This window comes from Stegostoma tigrinum, chromosome 34 (assembly GCF_030684315.1).
Source record: "Stegostoma tigrinum isolate sSteTig4 chromosome 34, sSteTig4.hap1, whole genome shotgun sequence".
Classification (NCBI taxonomy): Eukaryota; Metazoa; Chordata; class Chondrichthyes; order Orectolobiformes; family Stegostomatidae; genus Stegostoma; species Stegostoma tigrinum.
Genome location: NC_081387.1, coordinates 14080186 through 14105687, shown reverse-complemented (window position 1 = coordinate 14105687; position 25502 = coordinate 14080186). Strand labels below are relative to the sequence as shown.

Here is a 25502-nt window from a genome sequence, read left to right as displayed (position 1 = left end):
CATAAATGGAAGTCTATCACAGTTGCACTGCCTCTAAAGTTTTTTCTCTCTCTCTCTCTCTCTCTCTCTCCTTATAGTTGGCCCACTTTCAACAACCGAATGTTTGCACAGCAGTGGCTGGAGTCCACGCAAAGCCAACAAATTTACAAAGGACCCGGGGGATGCAGACTGGTCTGACGGACTAGCAGTCACTCCCTGCGCAAGGGTGGGGGCGGGGGCCATGCTATTAGTGGCTGTGCCCAAAACCTGTTACCCCAAGTCAGTCAGCAAGGACAACATTTACAAGCAGGAGAGGGATCTGACCATTTTAACCACCTCGGTCGACTCAAAGTGGAATCCCCGAGGAGCATCGTAAATGTCAAGATCAGACGGCACGGACTCTGACCTCACCCAGCTGGGCATGGCCCCAAAGGGGCAGCTCTTCACCAGCGGGTAGGACTACCTTCGGCTTAGAACACAGCTGGGAAAGGACTGGGGCTATTTCCCCCATCCCCTCTATAACCCCTAAAAACCTGGTGCAACGAAATGGTGATAAATACGCTGAGTATAGTCACTGTGGAAACGGCTGTTTGCTGGCTCAGCCAAGGCCAAGAGATTTATCATCAGCACATAACTGCTGCTGAGATTTATTCCCAGTGATCAGATTAACCACACTCAAAATTCAAGCAGAACAAGCACGCTGACAGCTATTTACCTTCAAAAGGGCACTTCAATGCAATGCTGGTCTAATTAACACTGTTACATCTCCCCCCAGATCGACATAAACCAGCTTCACTGAATGCGGAATTATATTCAGGGTTAGTGGCATTCCAGCCTCAAATGACTATTGTCAACACTTGCAAATTCCCAAAGAGCTCAGCCTTTCTCTGAATTACAACTTCTCTCTCTCTCTCCCCACCCCCGCCCCACTGCCCGCGCCCCCTCCTCTCCCCACCCCCGCCCCCTCCGCTCCCCACCCCTGCCTCACTGCCCGCGCCCCCTCTATTCCCCCGCCTCACTGCCCGCGCCCCCTCTATTCCCCCACCCCCGCCCCCTCTATTCCCCCACCTCACTGCCCGCACTCTCTCTCTAAAGGTTGAGAGGTGACTTAATTGAGACATATAAAATAATCAGAGGGTTAGATAGGGTGGATAGGGAGAGCCTTTTTCCTAGGATGGTGACGGCGAGCACGAGGGGGCATAGTTTTAAATTGAGGGGTGAAAGATATAGGACAGATGTCAGAGGTAGTTTCTTTACTCAGAGAGTAGTAAGGGAATGGAACGCTTTGCCTGCAACGGTAGTAGATTCGCCAACTTTAGGTACATTTAAGTCGTCATTGGACAAGCATACGGACGTACATGGAATAGTGTAGGTTAGATGGGCTTGAGATTGGTATGACAGGTCGGCATAGCATCGAGGGCCGAAGGGCCTGTACTGTGCTGTAATGTTCTATGTTCAATGTCTCTATCCCTCCTTCCCAACCAAAGCTCCTTGTCCCCTCTGTCGACAGCTGTCCTCTCTCACTGTCCTTTCTACCTGCAGCAATTCTGCAAGGTTTCTTATATCACAGCTACCAAATCTGTGACCTTTACCGTTTCGAATGACAAGAGCAGTGGCCGCATGGGAACGCTACCACTTGGAACTTCCCCTTAAAGTGACTCACCATGGGGAGCTGTACTAGGTTAAAATCCTGGAACCACCCCTCCTGACAGCACTGTTACCCACAGCGCACCACCATCCAAATGCCTTTTAAATGTTGTAATTGTACCAGCCTCCATCACTTCCTCTGGCAGCTTGTTCCACACGCTCTGCGTGAAAAAGTCGCCCCTTTCCCCTCTCACCTTAACGCCCTCTAGTTTTGGACACCCCTACCCTGGGGGGGGGGGGGGGGGGGGGGGGGGGGGGGGGGGGGGGGAACCCTGACTATTCACCCAACCAGTCCCCTCATATTATAGACCTCTATAAGGTCACACCCCTCAGCCTCTGATGCTCCAGGGAAAATAGCCCCAGTCTATTCAGCCTCTCCCTGTAGCTCAAACTCTCCAACCCTGGCAACATCCTTGTGAATCTTTTCTGAACCCTTTCAAGTCTCACATCATCCTTCCTATATCAGGGAGACCAGTAATGAATGAACAGAAGGGTACTGTAATTTAGCTTTAGGTAGGTGGGGAAAAAGAGACAGGAAAGACAGACTTTTATACAGCACTTTTCACCATAACAGCACCTGAAAAAAGTGTTCTTCAGCAATGAAACACAGCAGAGTTATTGTTATAGCTATAACCTTAAACATCAATAAAACCTTTACCCATCTGTTTCTGTGATGGCAACTGCAGGAGAAATATTAGGCAGGCCACTGAGAATCAATTCTATCAGCTTTTAGAGTTATACAGAACAGAAAGAGACCCTTCAGTCCAACTCATCCATGCAAACCAAGCTCCCTAAACTAAAAACTAGTCCCGTTCGTGTTCATCCCTAATCCCTCTAAATATTTCCTACCCACGATTCTAAATGGCTTTTAAACATTGTGACTACTTCCTCTGGCAGCTTGTTCCGCACAGAAGCCACCCTCTGCATGGGAAAAGTTGCCCCTTGGGTCCCTTTCTATTTTTCCCCTTCTCACCTTAAACCTGCACCCTCTCCTTTTGGGCTCCCCTACCCTGGGGAAAATGACCTGTGCTATTCACCTTATCTATACGCCTCATGATTTTATAAACCTCTGTAAGGTCACCCCTTAGCCTCCAATGCTTCAGGGAAAATAGCCCCTGCCTATTCAGACACCCCCCCCCCCACCAAAACTCAAACCTTGTGGCCCTAGCAACATCCACGTAGATCTTTGCCGAACCCTTTCAAGGTTCACAGCATCCTTTCTATCGCAGGGAGACCAAAACTGAATGCAATATTCCAAAAGTGGCCCTAACCAATGACCTTTACAGCCACAACATGACCCTCCCAACTCCTACACGCAATACACTGACTACTCAAAGGAAGTGTGCCAAATGCCTTCATTATCCTCTCTACCTGGGACTACACATTCAAGGAACTATGCACCTGCACCCGTATTATCATGTTTTATATAACCTTTGAAACAAGGCCTTGAGATTGTTTACAACTACACTTGCAGGCAGATGGGACGAAGCCTTTAAAGCCAAATGCTGAGAGATGCCACTGCCCAACAGAGCTGCTCTCCCTCACCAGAGCATCAGCCTGGAATTCTGTTGGTAGACATACTTGTGGCTCCAGTGTGAAAGCGCTAACTCAGTCCCAGCTGGCTCTCGCAGCTTCGGACTTACGGATACGTTGGTGTTTTTCAAGACAGCAGAGCTCACTCTCTCTCTCGCTCTCACACTCTCACCTTGCCCAGTGTGGAGAAGCTAAGCTGGAACACGAAGGATAGAATCTCAACCAGGTCCATGTTGCGAGACTGAGATTTGGAGGGGAGGGGGTGGGGGAAAAGAGAACAGACAGAGAAATTGGTGAGAAACGCAGATGTTAGAATTAGCTAACAGGTCGACGACATATCTAACCGATGCCCCTACTCCCCTAACCACTGGCGGGGGGTGTTCAGTGTAATAGATCCCTATCCGCCCACCTTCAACACCAACACCCCTCCACCCACCGCCTCTACTGCCAGCAGCTCCACAGTACACAATAGCACCCAGCCCTGCCAGGTCTTCACCACGGCCCAGACCTCCCCCTTCCTGAGGACGAACGGTCAGTCCTCACTAAGGGGCTCACCTTTGTCCCCCTCCACCCACACATTAACGAATACCAGTCATGTTTGGACACAGTTTTTCCGCCCCCTCCACCTCCACGCTTATTTCTTCAACCACGAGCCTAACCCTAAAAAAAACGTCCCACACACCCCCTCCTTCTGGACACCACCCCCAGGCCTCCTACCCGCCCTCAGCCTCTTCATCTCCAACTGCCGTCGAGACATCAATCGCCTCAACCTCTCCACCGCCTCACCCACTCCAACCTCTCCCCCACAGAAAGGGCAGCCCTCCGCTCCAATCCTCACCACACCACACCATAAACCCACGGACAAGGGTGGCGCAGTGGTAGTATGGCACACTGACCTCTACATCGCCGAGGTCAGACGCCAACTCTTCGACACTTCCTCCTACCACCCCCTGGATCACGACCCCACCCCCGAGCACCAAACCATCATCTCCCAAACCATCCATACCCTCATCAACTCAGGTGACTTCCCACCCACAGCCTTCAACTTCATCGTTCCCCAAACACGCACTGCCCGCTTCTATCTCCTTCCCAAAATCCACAAACTCCCTGCGCTGGTTGACCCATTGTCTCCATCTGCTCCTGCCCCACTGAACTTATCTCCACCTATCTGGACTCCATTTCTCCCCCTTGGCCCAGGAACTCCCCACCTACGTCCATGACACCACCCACGCCCTCCACCTTCTCCAGAACTTCCAATTCCCTGGTCCTCAACATGGACATCCAGTCCCTATACACTTGCTTTCCATATGCAGATGGCCTAAAGGCCCTCCACTTCTTCCTGTCTCGCAGACCTGACCAGTCCCCCTCCACCAACACCCTCAACCACCTAGCTGAACTCGTCCTCACCCTCAACAACTTCTCTTTCAATTCCTCCCACTTCCTACGGACAAAGGGGGTGGCCATGGGTACCCACATGGGCCCAAGCTATGTCTGCCTCTTTATAGGATATGTGGAACAATCCCTCTTCCGAAACTACACTGGCCCTCAATCCCACTCTGTTACACTGACAACTGTATCGGCGGCGCCTCATGCCCCATGAGGAGCTCGAACAGTTCATCCACTTCACCAACACCTTCCAGCCCAACCTCAAGTTCACCCAGACCATCTCTAATACTTCTCTCTCCTTCCTGGACCTCTCGATCACCATCTCTGGCAGCCACCTAGAAACCCATATCCATTTCAAGCCTATCGACTCCCACAGCTACCTAGAATACACCTCCTCTCACCCACTTTCCTGCAAAAATGCCAACTCCTATTCCCAATTCCTTCACCTCCACCACATCTGCTCCTGGGCTGAGGCATTTCATTCCCAGATATCCTCATTTTACCAAGGACCGTAACTTCCCCCTTGCAATGGTCGAAAACGCCCTCGACTGTCTCTCACATTTCCCGCAACTCATGCCTTACACCCCCTCCCCACAATAACAACCAAAACACAATCCCCCTTGTCCTCACGTACCACCCCACCAAACTCCGGATCCAACGCATCATCCTCCGACACTTCCGCCATCTACAATCCGACCCCACCACCAAAGACATTTTTCCATCCCCACCCTTGTCTACTTTCCAGAGAGACCACTCTCTCCGCGACTCCTTTGTCCACTCCACACTCCCCTCCAACCCCATCACACCCGGCACTTTCCCCTGCAACCGCAGGAAGTGCTACACTTGCCCCCACACCTCCTCCCTCACCCCCATCCCAGGCCCCAAAACGACTTTCCAAATCAAGCAGATGTTCACCTGCACATCTGCTAATGTGGTATACTGCATCCGCTGTACCCGTTGTGGCTCCCTCTACATTGGAGGGACCAAGCGAAGGCTTGTAGGTCACTTTGCAGAACACCTATGCTCGGTTCGCGACAAACAACTGCAACTCCCAGCCTCAAACCACTTCAACACCCCCTCCCATTCTTGGATGACATGTCCATCCTGGGCCTCCTGCAGTGCCACAATGATGCCACCCGAAGGTTGCACGAACAGCAGCCCATATTCCGCTTGGGAACCCTGCAGGCCAATGGTATGAATGGGGACTTCAGAAGCTTCAAAATCTCCCCTTCCCCCACTGCATCCCACAACCAGCCCAGTTCGTCCCCTCCCCCCACTGCACCATACAACCAGCCCAGTTCGTCCCCGCCTCTCTAACTTGTCCTTCCTTCCACCTATCTACTCCTCCCACCTCAAGCCACACCCCCATCTCATAACTACTAGCCATATCCCACCTCCTTGACCTGTCCGTCCTCCCTGGACTGATCTATCCCCCTTCCTACCTCCCCACCTACACTCACCTTTACTGGCTCCATCCCCGCCTCTTTGACCTGTCTGTCTCCTCTCCCCCGATCTTCTCCTCTATCCATCTTCCACCTGCCTCCCCCTGTCTCCCTATTTATTTCAGAACCCCCTTCCCCTCCCCCATTTCTGAAGGGTCGAGACCCCAAACATCAGCCCTCCTGCTCCTCTGATGCTGCCTGGCCTGCTGTGTTCATCCAGCTCTATATACCTTGTTATCTCTTCAAGTGTAGCAGACACTGTGGCTGGGGAGGGCCCTATCTGCCTGGTGCCGGATTTTGCCGAGCGGGACCCGGAACCCACCTCCCCAACCAAAACCTCACGATTTCAGAGGCAAGGGCCGAGCGCCAGCTCCCGACTCAGCGACACAAGGGACGGATTGCCCCACGAAGCACGGTGACAGTCTCTGTCCTTGCCCCTTACCTCGGCTGTCTGAAGGTACTGCAGCATGAAGTACCAGAGCTGGGAGGACGTGTCGAGCAGGAGGAACTGAAAGCCGGCTGAGGTGATGCAGGGAGCCTCAGATGCTTCGCTGCGAAAGAGAGGGGGAGAAGTGGAGGCAAACGTGAGCTAACACAAACCTGCAGGCAGTTGGGTGACGGGGGTGCGAACTTACTATGTGCTGAAACAAGGCACGTAGCAGGGCCAATTACTTAAAATTAACAGACACATCCAAATTCAGCAGCTTAATTAACACCCAGTAATTTCAGTCCAGACAAATCTTTTGATTTGAAATCAGGAGCAATTGAAATGCGTTGCACAGGGAGCTTTGTTCTGTATTGAATCTGTCACATGCCTGCCTTGCGAACGTTTGACAGGATGGTGTAGAGAGAGCTTCCCTCTGTATCTAACACTGTTCTCCCCCTGTCCTGGGAGTGATATACAGGCTGGTGTAGATAAAGCTTTACTCTGTATCTAACATCATGCTGTAGCTGTCCTGGGTTTTTTTTGACGGGAACAGTGTAGAGGGAGCTGTATTTCACATTTAAGAGAGTACAGCGTGCTTTACTGTGCATCTAGCATAGTGCTGGATCTCCTAGAAATATTTGATGCAAACAGTGTGGAGGGAGGTCTACTTTCTGTTAAAAAGATTTCAGTTTAAAAGGATAGAGAAGCTTTCCAGTGTATCTAACCCCATGGCTATACCTGTCCTGGGGTTGTTTACTGGAGACAGTGTAGAGAGAGCTTTACTGCCCAGTTTACATTCAGTTTAAAAGATTAGAGGGAATGCTTTAGCTAACCCAGTGCTGTCCCTGTGTGTTTGACGGGGACAGTGTGGAGGGAGCTTCACTCTGGATCCAGCCCTGTGCTGTCCCTGTCCTGGGAGTGTTTGCTGGAGTCAGTGTAGAGAAAGCTTTACTTTGGACCCAGCCCTGTCCAGGGAGTGTTTGATAGGGAACAGTGTATTGGTGGTGTTACTTTGTATTTGTCTCAAGTTGTTCCGAGGAACCCATCCAGCTCCAACAAGCTCCCAGACTTCCCTCAACAGCCACAGGAAGTGGAGCAGGGGCATCTGGGAGTTGAGCCAAGTGGGAGGCCATGACCGAGACCTGGCCGGATGGGCAGCTCTGTGCTGAGAGAATGGTACACAGGGACAGCGAGAGAGCGAGTGAAGGTCAGCTCAGCTGCTTCTGACATGACAGATAAGTTAATGTGCCTGCTCTCCTGTGTCTCATTCCCCTCTGTCTGCCGAGGTTATAAACTGGCTTCTCAAGGTTGCTGCTCACACGACTGTAACATCTCTGTAGCTGCTCATCATCTGGTGCCCTGCCAACAGGACTGCACCATCACTGTATCTTTTCACACATTTATATTCATTCTTCCCATCATTTGTTAACCTCAAGGGCATCCACCTTCCCCTTGGTCTGCACACTGCTTTAGGGGGTGAATGTAATGTATAGCTAGGCCCACACAGAGTCTCCGAGGAAGAGAAAGGACAGTGTCTCAGGGTCACTGGACGTCTACTAGAACAGAGACCATCACGAAGTTTCCAGCCGTGGCAGAGACATGGCACGCAAGTACACAGGCAGTTAGATTTCAGCTGGACCCGGAATAATTACAGTCCTAGTGTACGAGGCAATGGTAACACTGTCACCTCTCACAATTATGTACTGTCGGTCACCGCACTCACATGGTAGGGGTCGGTGCAGGGGTCAGGGATGACTGTGCTCAGAGACAGAGGCGCAGTTCATAGTCTGGAAGCAGGCAGGACGCAGGTGCTTTCGTATCTGTCTGTCACTGTAACTGATCCCGACTTGGGGTGTCTGAGTGGGACAACATTCCTGCTAGCCAATGCAGTGACTTACCTTTTCATCAGTCCGGCTTGAATCAGAAGCTGAGCCAGGTCCTGACTGACTGCTGCACTGGGGGAGCCCACCATGAAATGGAGAACCACCTGCAACAACAGCCACACAGTCACACAGCACAGAGACAGACTCTTCGTGCTGACCATCATCCCAAACCCAACTAGTCACTCCTGGCCCATATCCCTCCAAAGATTTTCTCTTCATGCACTTATCCAAGTGACTTATACATGCTGTAACTGTGTCCACATCCACCACTTCCTCTGGACATTCATGCCACAGAAAAACCAATCTGTGCAAAAAAATTCCTCTTGTTTTTTTCTTAAAACGTTCTCCTCTCAATGTAAAAATATGTCTCCCCGCCATCTTGAGATTCCCCACTGTGGTGAAAAGGCACATGCCATTAACTCTATCTGTACTCCTCATGATTTCGTAAACCTTGACACGGTCATCCCTCAGGCTCCTACGCTCCAGTGAACTAAGTCCCAGCTTCTCCAGCCTCTCCCCCAATAACTCTAACCTTTTATTCCAGACAGCCAACAAGTGCAGGAGTCAATAAGGACCCAGACACCTCTGTCCTCCCTTTCCCACAGACTCACCCTGGTCTTCGGAGTGCAATGTACCGCCTATCTCTCAGTCACCCAAGGTCATTGAATCCTTACAGTGCAGGAGGATGATATTCGGCCCTTCGAGTCCATGCCGACCCTCCGAAGACTACCCCGCTACCCCAACCCCTTGCATTTCCTACAGCTAACCCACCCAGCCTGCACATCTCTGCACACTATGGGGCAATTTAGCTTGGCCGTGTACGTGAGATTATGGGAGGAAACCGGAGCACCCGGGGGAAACCCACACAGAAACGGGGAGAGCGTGCAAACTCCACACAGACTGTCACCCGAGGCGGGAATCGAACCCGGGACCCTGGCACCGAGAGGCAGCAGTGCTGACCACTGAGCCACCGTGCCTCCCATTTGCGTTTCAGTGTTTAATTTTGATTGATAATGCTTGTGAAATGCTTTGGCGGGTTTTGCACTATTAAAAAAAAGTGTCAAAAAAAAACGCAAATTGCAGTCAGATCCTTGAATGCACTGACAAATGAGGACAGATACATTTACAGCTTCCAGATAAAAGCCATGCGATCCATCATGACAGAGCCAGCTTCTTTCAAAGGTGCTGTCAAATTTGTCCTTCTCCCAAATTCTCGTCAAACTTTGTCCCTGCAGTTTTTATTCAACTCCGTTTTTTTTTGAGAGTTAGCGTGGGATCTGTTTTCATTTTCAGGTGTCACATTCTGGGTCAGAATTATGCGGAGATGCCGGTGTTAGACTGGGGCGGACGAGAGCTAAGATCGCCTAACACCAGGTTACATCCCAATAGGCTGATTTGAAAACGCTAGCTTTCGTAGTTCAGCTCCTGACGTAGGAGCTGAGCTTTGAAAGCTTGCGTTTTCAAATAAACCTGTTGGACTATAACCTGGTGCCTCGTGTGATTTTTTTCTTTAGACTGTTAAAATCATTAGAGGAAGCAATGTCCTCGTGTCAGCTGGGCTCAGTGGGCACAGCACTCCCACGAGCTAAATCCAGAGGCCCGAGCACAGAGACTGTGATTTCAGGGCAGTAGAAGGAACGCTGTACAGTCAGATGACAGGTCAAGCCATCATCTCCCTGTTTCCCTCAGAGTCAAGCAGCAGGCAACTGTTCCTTTTCTGCCTCTCCCTGAGATACTCAAGTGCTAATGCCCATTTGTCGCCAGCACCAGGCAAGCTGGTCACTGGCTGAAAAATAAACCGAACGTTTGCTGTAGAAACCCGGCAGGTTTGACAGTGTCAGGGGATGGAAGGAAACAGGCGTTAAGGCTTTGGGTCCTGTATTATTCTCCTGCAGAACAGAAACAGTGCCGTACAGAATAGACATTGCAGAGCTTCGAGGGGTTTCAAAGTGGTGCGTGGCCACATAAATATAACAGCTCTCGACTACTCACACTGCTTGTAAGGTACATTCCCCCTGGCCCCCAAGTCAAGGTCACTTTGAGGGAGGGGGTTTGCCGAAGGGGAAAGAAGGTCAACGTACATTTTAAAGCTCCCCATGATATGAGATGATTCAGCTTTATCTTCTCATTCAGAGACGTTCCTCACCAGAAGAGGGTGAGAAGCATTTGAAAGCAATGTGGATAATTATGAGCAGGCACCGGCACGATTGAGCCAAATGGGTTTCCCACCACATTTTCGTGGCACAAAATAATAAGAAGCACAAATTGACTGAATGGCGATAGAAATGACAATTACGAGGGGATGTAGTTGAAGGTAAAAGGAGGCTAGTTTAAAGGGGATGTGAGGGGTAAGTTTTTTTTAAAGCACAGCAATATACTGCCAGAGGTGGTGTTGCAGGAATGTATAATGGCAACGTTTAAGAGGAATCATGATGGAGAAATGAATTGGCCGGGAACAGAGGGAGATGCACCACGTAGAGGCAAAAAGTTAGTTTAGAAGGAGTGTTACGTGTTGGTGCAGATATGGGTGGGGGTGGGGGGCCTATTCCTGTGCTGTATTGCTTTGTCCGATCTCCATTTATAGCACGCAGCACGAAGAATTCTCGTTATAACTTTTATCAATTTGGCCTCCCACTTTAAAGAGTCTCTGAGCCCCACAAGGCGTCTGTTCCCCCTTCACCATCTGAAGTCATGACGTTAATGACTCTCCTCTAACAGCCACGCTGCCAGTTCACTTCTTGACTGATGCTCTCAGCTATCACCTTGAATTGCTCCTGAAGCCAGCGGCAGTCCTGCTGTTACACATACCCAAGGACAGAATCTATAACATCACTGCTGGGCACCTTTTCAATGTCTTCAATTAGATTCTCAGCGATATCCTCCCCACTCCATTCATAACTCCCCAGCTGGAGAGACAGCACTCCTGCCCCGAGGGTCAGAGTCTTGTGTGCTCCTGAAGCACTGGGGAACAAAATCCACAACGAAAAGCAATACACTGCAGAGGCTGGAAATCTGAAATAAGGACTAAACACAGACACACGCAGGTCCGTGCGGAGACAGATGCGCGATGTTTCGAGTTGGAACGCAACTCCACTCCAGAACTGCTGGCAAAGGACCCACAGACTGACTCCCAGTATCTAGGGAGTGCCGGACTGTCAGAGACACTGCCCTGCAACATCGGTTTTTTGGTGGGCGGGGGCCCCTGGTCCTGCGTGGAATAGACATCCCATTCAGCACCCACTCTGTCATATAGAAACATAGGTGCAGGAGTTGGCATTCGGCCCCTTGAGACAGCATCACCATTCAATATGATCATGCAATCTCAGAATTCCACTCCCACCCTCTCCCCATACTCCTTGATCCCTTTAGACACAAGGACCATGTCCAGCTCCCTCGTGAGCACATCTAACAAACTGTCCCCAACAGCTTCCTGAGAGAGAGAATTCCACAGGATCACAACTTTCTGGGTGAAGAAATTCTTCCTCATCTCAGCCCTGAATAGTTTACACCTTGCTCTTAGACTGTGACCCCTAGTCCTGGACTTCCTCAACATCAGGAACTTTCTTCCTGCATTTAGACCATCCAGTCCCATCAGCCTTTTATATGTTTCTATGAGATCTGCACCCCCACCCCCGCTACCCCGACACACACACCTCATCCTTCCAAATTCCAGCGAGTACAAAGCCAGTCGATGTAGTCTTTCCCCATATGTCAGTCCTGCCATCCCGGGAATCAGTCTGGTCACCTGGACACCCTCGATAGCAAGAATGCCCTTTCTCACACAAGGAGACCAAAACTGCACACAATATTCCAGGTGTGGCCTCACCAACACCCTGTCTAACTGCAGCAAGGCATCCCTGGTCCTGTAACCAATCTGGTTTCAGCAGGAGAGATCTCAAACTCCTCTGCCTTTCAAGTTCCAACAAAAGCTTCCCTCGGTCTACACAGCTTCCAAGAGACAGACCCAGTCTCTCCTCAATCTCTCACTCCTCACCCAGGGGTCACGACGGCAAGGTGTGCGTGAGCGTCACAAATGCAAAGCCTGTGATTTCGTCAGTCATGATAATCAAACGAAAAGATTTTCTGAAGGAGGGTCTAGGCCCGAAACATCAAGCTTTCCTGCTCAGCCTGCTGTGTTCATCCAGTTCTACACCTTGTTATCTCAGATTCTCCAGCATCTGCAGCTCCTACTATCTCTCTACAGCCATTACTATTTTTGTTTTGTTACCCCAGCTACACAAACGGCTCTGTGGCTATGTTTTAACGAGCTCTGGTCCCAAAATGCACCGCAATGTGCTCATGTAGCAACGTCATTGAGCAAAGCCGTTGTGGACAATTGGGTGAACACAACATAGCCCCAGCCCTTTTGCTAGGCACCCCTAACCCCTGGCTTCCCCTTCCCTTACCCCCAACCCCAAATCCCTGCCCCGTAACACCCAACACTATCTGCCTTCCGTCCCAGGGCTCCTTATGGAACAGGAATTGAGAGAGGGGCCAGGCCAGGCTCATCACAGAGTTGACCGCCAGAACCCAAAAGCCACCACTCAGCCAGTTTAACTTCTCGCTCAGCTTTTGAGAGATTATAAACTTCAGGGATCAAATGAATAAACAGAAGACACACAGAAAGAAGCAGCAATAATTCTGTCTGGAACAAACTATTGACGACAAGGACAAACTTCTACAAGAATTGAAGGCAATTAGCCATGGCGGGGAAAGAGGGAGTTGACACTGCGGAAAACAAAATTGCTTTGGCACCCGCTTGATGCTGCAAGGAGAACTGATTGCCCTTCAGAAGAATGCTAGGAGTTAATCGCAGGCAAGCTGCGTTCTTCAGACTGTCGACGCCAAAGGAGACAAGGAACAAAGAAGCTATTTCTGTTCTGAAGACAAGCTGCAGACTTGCAAATACCGAGGGTGAAAGAATTTAAAGATTCATCAATAATATCGCAACACATCACAGGGCCTGAAGGACGAGGATCTGCACAAGGATCCAAATCCAGAGGCCTGCGTTAGCAGAATGTCAAAGAATAACACTGCACAAGTATCAAATCCTGGACCTATCCCAGAGCTGTTGGTCAATTACAGCCAAATGCCACCATTAACTGGGTAAAGACTAAGCCGAGTGCGAGGCTTAACTTGCTTACTCGAGGGGTATTACTTTGATTGCTACGTGCAATAAAGTTTAAACCATTGTTTCAGCCAATTTAAAGATCGCTTGTGGCGATTTACCCACAATTCCTTTGACCATTTGGCCACCGAGCTGGCCAATCAGGGAAGATTAAGATACGGGATTAAGCTGCTCACACATGAACTAAAGGAGACGCTTTGTGGGGGAATGTTTTGCTTCAACAACAAACGGAAGTGGGAGTAGCTGGCACCCAAAGTATTCCTTGTTGACAATCTGGATGAATCAACCTTTCAAACTGGCCAGTTTGGTTACAGCTTTATGAATATCAGGGGCTCCAGTTATATTTCCTGACGTGAAACTCTCTCGCACCTCCACGGGTTACTGCCTTAATTGCCAACACTCGGAGGCCTCCGAAAACCCGGAGATGGGTGGGGGCGGTGATGTTCTGCTTAAGTTAGCAGCTGAGCTCGCTGCTCCCATGACACTGACAGTCCAGGCTTACGCAGAAGCGACCAACGCGCTCACAATTCAGTTTGTAAAGAAGCAGCTCGTTATCTCTGGCTATCCCCACACAGCTCAAAACCGAGGATTCCACAATCTCTCTCTTTGACGTCGTGATGAAGCTGTTGGCAATCTTTTTCCTTTTTTTCTAAAACGTAGAGAAGAAAGAGGCGGAGAGTGCGAATGACAATAGCACCCAAACCTTTGATTTAAAATGAGAAACAAATGCCACGGGACAAAATATTGGTGCACACTTCCCTGAGGCTCCAAGTATCACAAGTGTTCAACATCAGTCAATTCCACATGATATTGGGAAACAGCTGTACGCTGCAAAGGCTATGGGCCGTGGCAACTTTTCAGCCGTATTGCTGAGGACTCGTGCTCCAGAAGAAGCTGCTCCCCCTAAGCCAAGCTGTTCTGCAGTCCACCCGACAAGTGTGGAAAGCTGCCCACGTGCGTCCTGCACATAAAAAGGCCGGGCAAATCCAACTCAGCCGATTACTGCCCCAAACAACACTTTCGAGTGTCAAGTGATGGAAGAGGCTAACAAGCAGCACTTGTTCAGCAATAAGAGATAATGGAAACCGCAGAAGCTGGAGAATCCGGAGATAACAAAGTGTGAAGCTGGATGAAGACAGCAGGCCAAGCAGCATCTCAGGAGCAGGAAAGCTGACGTTTCGGGCCTCGACCCTTCTCGTCAGCTTTCCCGCTCGCAAGATGCTGCTCGGCCTGCTGTGTTCATCCAGCTTCACACCTTGTTCAGCAATAGCCGGCTCACTGATGATAAAACAAAGAACCGCGAGCGTTGGAGATCTTAAACACACACAAAAAGAAGGGCCGAAAGTAAGGGTCACTGGACTTGAAATGTTAGCCCTGTTTTCTGTCTCCACGGACGCTGTCGGACCTGCTCAGTTGCTGCAGCAGTTTCTGGCTTTATTTCCATCTGCTCGGCGATGCCCAGTTTGGGTTCTGCCAGGGCCACTCTGCTCCTGACCTCATTACGGCCTCGGTTCAAACATGGACAGCAGGGCTGAATTCCAGAGGGGAGGCGAGAGAGTCACAGCCCTGGACATCAAGGCTGCATTCGACAGAGTGTGGCATCAAGGAGCCCGAGCAAAACTGGAATCAATGGGGCAAGGTCTCCGGTGGTTTGGAGTCATACCTGACACATAGGAAGATGGTTGTGGTTGCTGGAGCTCAATCATCTCAGCTCCAGGACATTTCTGCAGGAGTTCCTCAGGGCAGTGTCCGAGGCCCAACCATCTTCAGCTGCTTCAGTGGCCTCCCCTCCACCATAAGGTCAGAACTGGGGAAGCTCACCAACGATTACACAACATTCAGCACCGTTTGTAACTCCCTGCAGAAAGGGAAGCAGTGCGGATCCACAGGATTTGGACATTATTCAGCTTTGGAATGATCAAGGGGCAAGTAACAATCATGCAAAAGTGGCAGTCACGTTTTCCGATCAGGAAGGCCCCAACCATCGTCTCTTGACGTACAACGGCATTACTATCACTGAATTCCCACTGGCGGCCTCCTGGGGCTTGCTTCTGACTAGAAACCGAACTGGATTAGTCACATAGAAACACTGTTTGACTACAAGAGCAGGTCAGAGGCTAGGAAACCTGCAGCAAGCAACATGCCTCCTCTCTCAAGTTCCCATTCATCATCCACAGCAACAAAAAAAAAGTCCACTAGTAGTCAATAACCAACCAAGGAAGATGCATCAGGATATATTAAGTGGCTGAGATGGAAGCATCTCTTCGCTGCAACTTCAAAGTGGGATAGAGTCTTAGAGATGTACTGCGTGGAAACAGACCCTTAAGTCCAACCCATCCATGCCGACCAGATACCCTGAATTAATCCAGTCCCGTTTGCTAGCATTCGGCCCATATCCCTCTAAGCCCTTCCTATTCATGTGCCCATGCAGGTGCCTTTTAAATGTTGTAACTGTACCAGCCTCCACCACTTCCTCTGGCAGCTCATTCCATACACGCACCACCCTCTGTGTGAAAAAGTTACCCCTTGGGTCCCTTTTAAATCTTTCCGCTCTCACCTTAAACCTATGCCCCTCTAGTGCTGACTGCTCCCCCGGGCAGGGGAGTTCCTTGGATATTCACCCTATCCATGCCCCTCATGATTTTATAAACCTCTATATGGTTACCCCTCAGCCGCTGACATTCCCAGGAAAGGAGCCTCAGTATATTCAGGCTCTCGCTTTAGCTCAAACCCTCCAACGCTGGCAACATCCCTATGAATCTTTTCTGAACCCTTTCAAGTTTTACAACATCCTTCCTATAGGAGGGGGACCAGAATTGAATGCAATATATTCCAAGAGTGGCCAAACCAATGTCCTGTACAGCCCAACATGACCTGCCCAACTCTTATACTCAATGCACTGGCCAATAAAGGTAGGCATACCAAATGCCTTCTTCACCACCCTGTCTACCTACCGTTTTCACGGAACTATGAACCTGCACTCAAGGTCAGCAACACACCCCAGGGCATTAAGTGTACAATGACTGCCCGACCAAACTGCAACACCTCATATTTATCTAAATAAGCTCCATCTGCCCATCTGTTCAATTGTTCTCTGACGTAACCTTCTTCATTGCCCACACCAACACCAAATTTGGTGTCATCTGCAAACTTACTAATCATATCTCGTGTGCTCACATCCAAATCACTTACATAAGTGACAAAAAGCACTGGGCCCAGCAACAATCCCTGCGGCACACTGCTGGTCACAACCCACAAAAGAAACGTCTCCATCGTCTGTCTCTGTCTCCAACTTTTGAGCCAATTTTGTATCCAAACAGCTAGCTCTCTCTTGATTCCATGTGATCTAACCTTGCTAACCAGTCCATCTTACTGAAGTCTACATCGACACCTGCAGAAATGAACCGAAATCAGGTACAAGGGGTTTCTCAGCCAAATGGCGAGAGTGTTTGCATAAGCCGCAAAACCGAGATGCAAGCTTTATTGGAGCTTCAGACATTTGAGCTTTGGTGCAGTCAGCAGCTGCATCAGCTCCTATGCTAGATTCTTGGGCACAGTGAAGGATCAGTTGCTCTCTGCTCACCATAACGTGCTAACAAAAAGTGTGCAATTAAACCCTGAGTGCACTGACCCACCTCCCAACGCTCCATGGCATACTTGTCCAGGGAAAGGATGTCTCGAGCATGTTTGTCAGGTCCCAGCTGACTGGTGTCATCTGCCCAGGGCTTGCCGCTGTGGGAAATACAGCGCACGAAAAATAAATAGTCACATTTCTTAAGCAATGACAACACACACAAACACTCTCAAGTCAGGGTCACTGAGAAATATCACAAGAACCACGCATATGGATATATTCATTCACCCTACAATATCACACATGTACATCACTCGCCCCTAGCAGCGAGACTAACATTGGCTTCTTAAATATTCCTTTACAGCACAGGAGCATCGGAGGCTGAGGGGTGGCCTTATAGAGGCTTATAAAATCCCAAGGGGCAGAGATGAGGTGACTAGCAAATGTCTTTACCCGAGGGTGGGGGGTTACAAAACCACCAAGTGTATTTTTGAGGTGAGAGGAGAAAGATTTAAGAGACAGACAACTTTCTCATACAGAGGGCAGTTTGTGCATGGAATGAACTGCCTGAGGAAGCGGGAGGCAAAGGTACAGTTCTAACATGTAAAAGATATTTGGACAGGTACATGAATAGGGGCGGTTTAGAGGTTATATGGGCCAACATGCGGGCACGTGGGACCAGTGTGGTTTGGGAAACTTGGTCAGCACAGGCCAGTTGGACTCAGATTCGATAACCGCCCAGCCAATTCCACTCCTTTTCCACTGTCCTGTCTGTCACACCGAACACACACAGAAACCCTACAGTGTGGAAGCAGGCCATTCAACCCATCAAATCCACACCGATCTTCTGAAAAGCATGCCACCTTACCCCTGTAACCCTGCATATCCCAAGGGTAACCCACCTAACTTGCAAATGCCTGGGCACTACGGGGCAATTTAGCGTAGCCAATCCACCCTCACCTTTGGGCTGTGGGAGGAAACACAGGGAGGATGCACAAACTCCACACAGACGGTCCGCCCGAGGGTGGAATCGAACCCGGGTCCCTGGCGCTGTGAGGCAGCAGTGCTAACCCACTGAGCCACCAGGCCTGCCCTGGTGGTCCTGCATTCACTGTCCCCCTTTTGTAGCTGTCACACATGTTGCAGAATCACACTCCAGATGCCGATGGTGATTTGAGTCACTTGTTAGAGCGACTGGCTGTCTCACTCTGGCCTAAGCACCAAGTAATGTTCTGCTCTCGATGGTTATCTCGCAAATTCCAGCACGAGCCGTAGATGTGATTTAGCGCTGACCGGGTGGCGGGGACACTTCAAACTTAGAGAGAAAGTAGTAGCATCGGTCATTGTTTTTTGACCTCACGTCAGATTTGTCTACTGCAGCTCCATGGCTTCGCTCTGTCTCAGGATGCAGTTCCAAAGCCCGAATGCAAAGTCATCGACAACGGGTGATGGGTCTGGGTCGCTCGCCGGCCAGGTCCCACTGAACGTGGAACCAAAGAATAAACTGACGACAAACAGCAACCTCGCTCAGAAACATGACCAGCCAGTGTAGGAAGTGCTATAAGGTCATGCTGGTACAAACATGGGGTCAATTAAGGTTACAGCACTCAGGGATAGGATACAGAGACTCGTGTTGTACCTGTCCTGGGAATGTTTGATGGCTACAGTATAGAGGCAGCTTCATAGTGATTCTAACAGCATGCTGTACGTGTCCTGGGAATGTTTGCTGGGGACGGTGTAGAGGATGCTTTACAGTGTACCACCCTGTGCCGTACCTGTCCTGAGAGTGCTTGTGGAGAGAGATTTACTTTCGATTTAAAAGAGCAGAGAGCGCTTTACTCTACATCGAATCCATTTTGTGCATGACCTGGGTGCTTTCTACTGACACGAGGTGCCTGAACAGCAAAATGTTTCGGTTGCAGGAGCTCAGCATATTTAATTGTAAATGGATTTTGTGAAATGCACAGTTATTTTCTAGCAATGAAAATTAGCACTCAGGCAAGGCACCGTTGCTATGGTTACTAAAAGCATCGGAAACTTAATTGCTGCAAATTAGGGTCAATTAGGCAAAGGGTGTTGTGTCTAGTGTGTACTCTAGAGGATCTAGGGTGACCTCACGCATTCGCCAGGTTAAAACGGGCAATGCCACCAAGGAAAACTCACCTCTGGAATGACACGGGAGTGAGCAACGTGGGGAGTCAGCCTGTCTCAGAACAAAAGCAAAATACTGTGGATGCTTGAAAATGTGAAACAAACCAAGAGAAAGCTGGAGAAACTCAGCGGGTCCGGAAGCCTCCGTGGGGAATTTACAAAGAGCCCCACCAGACAAGAAATGTGAACATCTGTTTCTTTGTCCGCAGATGCTGCTAGACCTGCAGTGTTCCTCCAGCACTCACTCTGCTTGTTTCAGAGGGAAGAGTGCTGGATAGCTGGGGATAAGATGGATGGGCTTTGGGGAGGAGAAGGATAAGGGCTCGAGGTTAGAATTAATGAGAACTGTCTCCGAATGCATCCCAATGACATGACCAATGATTTAGAGGGGTGATTATTTTCAATCCCCGGGTAGAAAGTTTCACTCTGTCCTCTCTCACACACACGCCCATGCAGTCACTCACAAAGACAGACACACACTTTAACAGAAATATATGCAGGCTCAGGGATACACACACACACAGGGATATATATATATCCATATAGACACATCACTGAACATGCCTCCTTCACTTACCCCCCAAGAAGTGCAATGCGCAGGTTCTCTTTGAAGATAGGGTTTAGGACCAGGCCCTGGAGTCCACCAGGAAGCTGCTGGGAATGCCACAGTCGAAGCCCCATCAGGATGTTCATGCACTCATCGTGATCTCTGTGGGAGGGAAGCAGGACATGGAGGGCTCACTGCTACAGTTCTGGTTTCTGCCCCAAAGGCCGGCAAACAAAACCCCTCTCCGATGCTTAAACCGGTGGTTTCTAAAAAAACCCGAAGCACTGATGAGGAGGTCCCCTTTTGCTCATTTGATTTTCTCCCTCCTCAGCCCGCTCCTGAAGCCATGATGAGGGCACCCTGGTCTGAAGTGAAGACCTCAGCTACTGACAGATGGGAACCAGACACTGTGTGGCAACAGGGCTAAAACTACAGAGGCACTCAGAGAGCACAGTGCCCTCCCAGTCTGCAACATGTGAGCTCTGGCAGTCATGGTTCAAACTCCCGGCAAGGGGCAGTGAGGTCCATTGCCTTGTGCAGATCTCAGGGCAGGGGAAGGTTGAGGGAGTAAACCCTACCAAAACAAAAATCTGGAGCAGTGTCCAATGGCAGACTGATGCCAAACTCTGCTGCCTTTCCAGCAACCGAGCCAGCATCAAATGAAATACACGAGATTTGTTTTTGTACCCAATCCGGGAGAGGGGCAGCACTGATTTTGGCAACCGAGAGTCTTAAAAACATTCCGTCCAGCTCGCGCTCCAGAGAGGTCAAGTTGTGTGCCGAGAAATCCCACATTCGTGAAAGGCTTCTGTATGAATGTGCATCCAGATTTGACAGAACCTCCACCCCAGGCGAATGCAGAAAATGTCACAATGAAACGAAAGGAGAGAGAGGTAGAGAGCGAGAGAGGAAAACAGCATACCCTCCTCCCTCAAGCCACCATAGGACAACCACCAATTCTTTGGTTTTTGTTGAGTGCTATGGATGTGCATGGTAGTGGTACATGGGGACGTCAGCAGGCAGGGGGTGTGCATGTGTGTTGCCACGTGTGCTCCCTCTAACTCAGCAGCAGGCGTGGGTGTACAGCCACACTCCAGCAGCTCAAAGTAGCCAGGGCCATCTGCAAAGACACAGCACGTGTTTCCATAGTTGTCAACTTCCCGTGACGTGTCCTTTCCCCACCCCCTGGCTCTGGGCAGGACAGTGGGTCAGGCACTGTCCTCCCTCCCCCCCCCACCTCCCTCTGGGACTGGGTGGGACAGCGGGTCAGACTCACTGTCCCCCCCCCCCCGCCGCTCCCCCCACCTCCGTCTGGGACTGGGTGGGACAGCGGGTCAGACACTGACCCCCCCCTCCCCCCCCAACCTCTGTCTGGGACTGGGTGGGACAGCGGGTCAGACTCACTGCTGTCTCCCATTTTCCACAAGTTTCACTCATACCCTCCGCTAAACAAAGCGGCCGGACTCAGGCGCATATTGGGCTTGAAGCACCGACTGTGTTGCCAAAGTTACGTTGTTTCCCTGGCAACTTGCAGGTTAAACCTATCGTGGCCCATTTTGGGAAAGGCTGACGAGACATTCACGCCAGTGGGGGCACATGCAGTAAAACGGCTCAGGCCTCAATGCTTCGACGAGTGTTCTAACTACATTCGTGCTACACACTATCGCACAGAGTAGATCACAGTGTGGTGCCCCTCCACCTGCAAAACGCACAGTCCCCTTGTAAATTAGTTTAAAATTTAACTGAAATAGCTCAACACGCTTGAAATTATGCCCCGTTGTGTCTTGGGTGACTGCAGGCCTGAGCCAGCAGGTAGAGAAAGCTGGCATCATTAAAAAAAAACAAAAGCACTGATACCGACGTCTGAAGGAGCTGGAGCGAGGTGGGCAGCTCAGGGTGTAGCGTGGTGAGGTGGGGGTGTGTGTGGTAAGTACCGTTGGTTATCCTTCTTCACCCAGAAGGTGACGGCAGCCTGGGGCAAGGGTTGATCCAAGAACAGCAGGCGCATGACGTAACTCTGAGCCAGGGCTGGCAGCTCCCTGAGGAGAGGGAAGGAGACAGGAAACGGAAGGTCAGGAAGGAGCTCACATCAGTTTACGCCGACACCGCGCACGAAGCAGGCGTTCTCAAATCTGTCAGCCGACGGCGGCCAAGGTTTGGGTCCAGCGCCATCTCAGGAGTGCAGGACCATCCTTCCCAGACCCAGCCACTGCACCCCTGCACCCCCCCAACACCCTATCCTTGTAACCATGCCATTTCCTGTGGCTAATCCACCCGGCCTACACAGGGCTGAACACTGTGGGGCCAGCCCACACACCTTTTTGGCTGTGGGAGGAAACCCACGCAGACACGGGGGAGAATGTGCAAACTCCACACAGTCGCCCGAGGCTGGGATCAAACCCGGGTCCCTGGCCGCTCTGAGGCAGCAGGGCTAACCACTGAGCCACCATGCTCCCAAACCCCCTCCCCACCTCGTCCTGTGTCATATTTTAGCAGAGGCCCAGGTGAGCTCTCTGTGTTCAGATCCCACCACGGCTGCTGGCGGAATTTAAATTCAAGGAACAAAACCCGGGGTGGAACTGGATCAATTGTCGGGGGAAGCCCCATCAGGTTCGATCACGTCCCTCAGGAGGTCGGGGGCATCCGCTCCCCTGAGCGGGTCTGGCCTGCTCTTGGCTCAGGAATCCCACAGCGCTGAGGCTGACTTCTGCCCCCTCCTCTAATGGGGCCAAGCGAGCCTCACCACTCAAAGGGCAATTCAGGACAGGCAGGAAACACTTACCCTTGGCAGCATCGCCCACATCCAACCGAAGGATTACTTCTGCAAATAAAAAGCCGCGCAGATTTAGCACATCCGAGATGGGGGCACTATGGATCCTGGCCTTAGTCGGGAAAAGGGTGTCATTTTCAGGGACATCTCCTGCACTTCAACTGAGTCCTGTCTCTATCGTCTCAGAGGGGGCAAAGTGACATAAAGGTGGACAGCTCGCTCCCCTTCCCTCGAAGCGTCCCAAAGCCAGCTTACCTGAAGACAGCCAGGCACGTTGCTGGATGGTTGTAGAGTTTGTCCAGGATGCTGGGGGTGAGGCTCCTCATGTACTCATGCAGGTTCTTACACTTCAGCTTCTCACGCTGCATGGTCTGTCAGGGGGCAGAGGGGTGCTGGAGGGGAGGCAGAAGAGGAGAGGAAGCAGTCAGCCAGGCTGAACCTTCGAACCCACGCAGTGTGGAGAGGCCGTTCAGCCTGTCACGTCAGCATCCCGCCCACTCCCCCACCACCCTACCCATGTATTTCCCATGGCTAACCCACCTAGCGCACACATCCCTGGACACTCTGAGCAATTTGGCACGGCCAATCCATCCTGATCTGCACATCTTTGGAGTGTGGAAGGAAACTGGAGCACCCGGAGGAAACCCACACAGACATGGGGAGAATGTGCAAACCCCACACAGACAGTCGCCCGAAGGGGTGGGATCGAACCTGGGTCCCTGGCGCCGTGAGGCAGCAGTGCTAACACACTGAGCCACCTTGAACTAAACACCTTACCTTCACACTATCTAACAATTGATGTTCCCAGCCCTTTGTGGGCAGCGAACCTAAAACGTCTGTTTCATTCAGAGAGCAAGAGCGATGTGCAGAGTACAGAAAGGGGTTGGAAATAAAGAGCCTAGCTACGCTTAAGGGAAAGTGAGGCAGGTCCACATGGAAGGAGCTGAAGCAGGCGCTGACAGAACAAGCTGAAGAAGGGGTGCACCCCCCTGTGATGATGCTGTGGCTTTAAGAGATGTCCTATGTTTTTGAAAGAGAGGTTGTAAGGCAGAGGCGCTGAGCAGCCTACCAAAACCACAGAAAACAGATTGTGAAGCCTTGAGGGTATATTTTTACAAAAAAAAAAAGAGTTGGAACAATAGAAGCAGCCTGGCTGGGCATGGCCAGCTCTCTCAGACCAGGATTTCTGGATTTTTTTTGACAAGTTTTTTGGTTTAGCTTTAAAGAGTTGTTGCTGCAGTCTTGAGGAAGTCAAAGCTAGCTTTCCCGTCTCTCGGTTACAGCTAGAAGTTGGGGTTTCTCCCTGCTGCTGGGTTACCTGTGAGACAAATCTATTGTGTCTGAATTTGCCCTTTTTTGCCGAAAGGTGTGTTTATGGAATGTTACTACATTAGAACAGTTAATGAGTAATAGTTACTGTATTAATTATTCGGTTAATTTTTCCAGTAGACTTAAGTCATTCAAAATGCATTCATAGAAAGAAAGAGGAAATTAAACTTTAGTGTTTCAATAAACTGTGTTTTGCTTAATGTTGAGTAGTTTGACTGTGCACCTGCAACATGACAGTTTGCAGTTTCTTTAAAAATAAGAAAACATTAGGGTCTACACTACTCTCAAAGTATTTTGAGGGGTTCTGGTCCACAATATGCCTTCTCTTGGGGTGACTCGGGCTAAGTTTGTGCAAGGTAGGGGGTGGGGGGGGGTACTGGAGATGGAGGGTTGTTATGAGACAGGGCCAGAATGGATGCAACTTGCTCACTGGGCACTTCTCTGGTTATTTGGGAACAAAGATGGGGCTGGTTCGGCTGTGCCTGACGTTAAGCCAAGAAACGAATTGGGATCTGCGGCCGTGAGCACTCAGTCCGGCCCTGCAGTAGCTATCGCTGCCCAAGGGAGGCATGCCAAGCCTGATAGGCATACGGGACAAAAGAAGTGGCAGGAGGGCACTGGCGGGCCGAGGTGGGTCTGCAGGAGAGCCAAGGTGCACACAGATCCGCTGGCCTGAGTGACGCCTTCCGGAGCGGCCCAGTTCCACACAGCCCCCAAACCACACCACCACCAAACCATCACCTCGGAGGCGAATCTCCAAGTGGGGTAACCGGGTTCTACATTCCCAAGGGCACCTGCATTTGTATGGCACAGCCAGTTGCCTCACCCCAAACGCGACCACCCCACCCCCCGCCCAGGCCCTGCACTGCGAAGAGGTGGCACGTGTCAGCCAGGATCTGCAAAATAAGGCACAGGTCCTGAAGGAGGGTCCAGGCCTGAAACGTCAGCTTTCCTGCTCCTCTGACGCTGCTTGGCCTGCTACGTTCATCCAGCTCCACACCTTGCCATCTCAGGATCCCCGCGGGTCAGTTTTTAACAGGACTAGCCGGGCCTCGGTTCGGCTGTTGTCTGCAAGAGCTGAGTCTGCGACAATGCGGCACTCCCTCAGTGACATGCCAATCCCCAGACCCAGTCTCTCTCTCTCTCTCTCTCTCTCTCTCTCTCTCATTAGACTGAGATGCCTGCTGCTGGTTTTATCCCAAGGGGTCACTGTGCCTCGGGAGAGACCTCAACAAGGAGAATTCTGCATTGCAACCTCAGCCCAGTGCAGGAGCTGAACCCATGCGGCTGGTGCCACGCTGCATCGCAAACCAGCCGACTGAGCCAAACCGACCACAGCCCCGAAGGTTCTCCAGTCAGTCTGAACATGGAGTCACACACACCCAAGGGGGAAGCGGCCAGGGCCCAGCCGACAGCAAATGTCACAGGGCACTCGTCTCACCCATTAACTCTCAACGCCAAATAATGCACAGCTCCATCATCTGCTCAAACTGCAGCTCGACAACAGTATTCCCCAAGATGCTAACGCCACACGGCAACGGGCCCGTCCCCCACCAGCAGCGCCACACGGCCCCAGAACTGTGTCCCCAGCAGTGCCATTCCCCCACCTCCCCGACAGCGACAGAACCATGACCCTGGCAGCACCGTTTCCGCCCTCCTCCCCACAGCGACAGAACCGTGTCCCCTTACACACCTCCAATATCTGT

At 50.9% G+C, this 25502-nt stretch overlaps 1 protein-coding gene across 4 annotated transcripts in view; it reads right to left on the bottom strand.

The window, feature by feature from the left end:
* Positions 1-25502, bottom strand: part of gtf2h4 (general transcription factor IIH, polypeptide 4) — a 43236-nt gene that overhangs the window by 13464 nt on the left and 4270 nt on the right. For all 4 annotated transcript variants that reach the window (XM_048520123.2, XM_048520125.2, XM_048520127.2 and 1 more), the window contains 7 exons: positions 22723-22859; positions 21632-21736; positions 19728-19859; positions 17061-17157; positions 8313-8401; positions 6430-6538; positions 3332-3400 (listed from right to left, as the gene is read on the bottom strand). In XM_048520123.2, the coding sequence (XP_048376080.1) occupies positions 3332-3400; positions 6430-6538; positions 8313-8401; positions 17061-17157; positions 19728-19859; positions 21632-21736; positions 22723-22835 (714 nt within the window). In that variant the 5' untranslated portion in view covers positions 22836-22859. The remainder of the gene's footprint in view (positions 1-3331; positions 3401-6429; positions 6539-8312; positions 8402-17060; positions 17158-19727; positions 19860-21631; positions 21737-22722; positions 22860-25502) is intronic.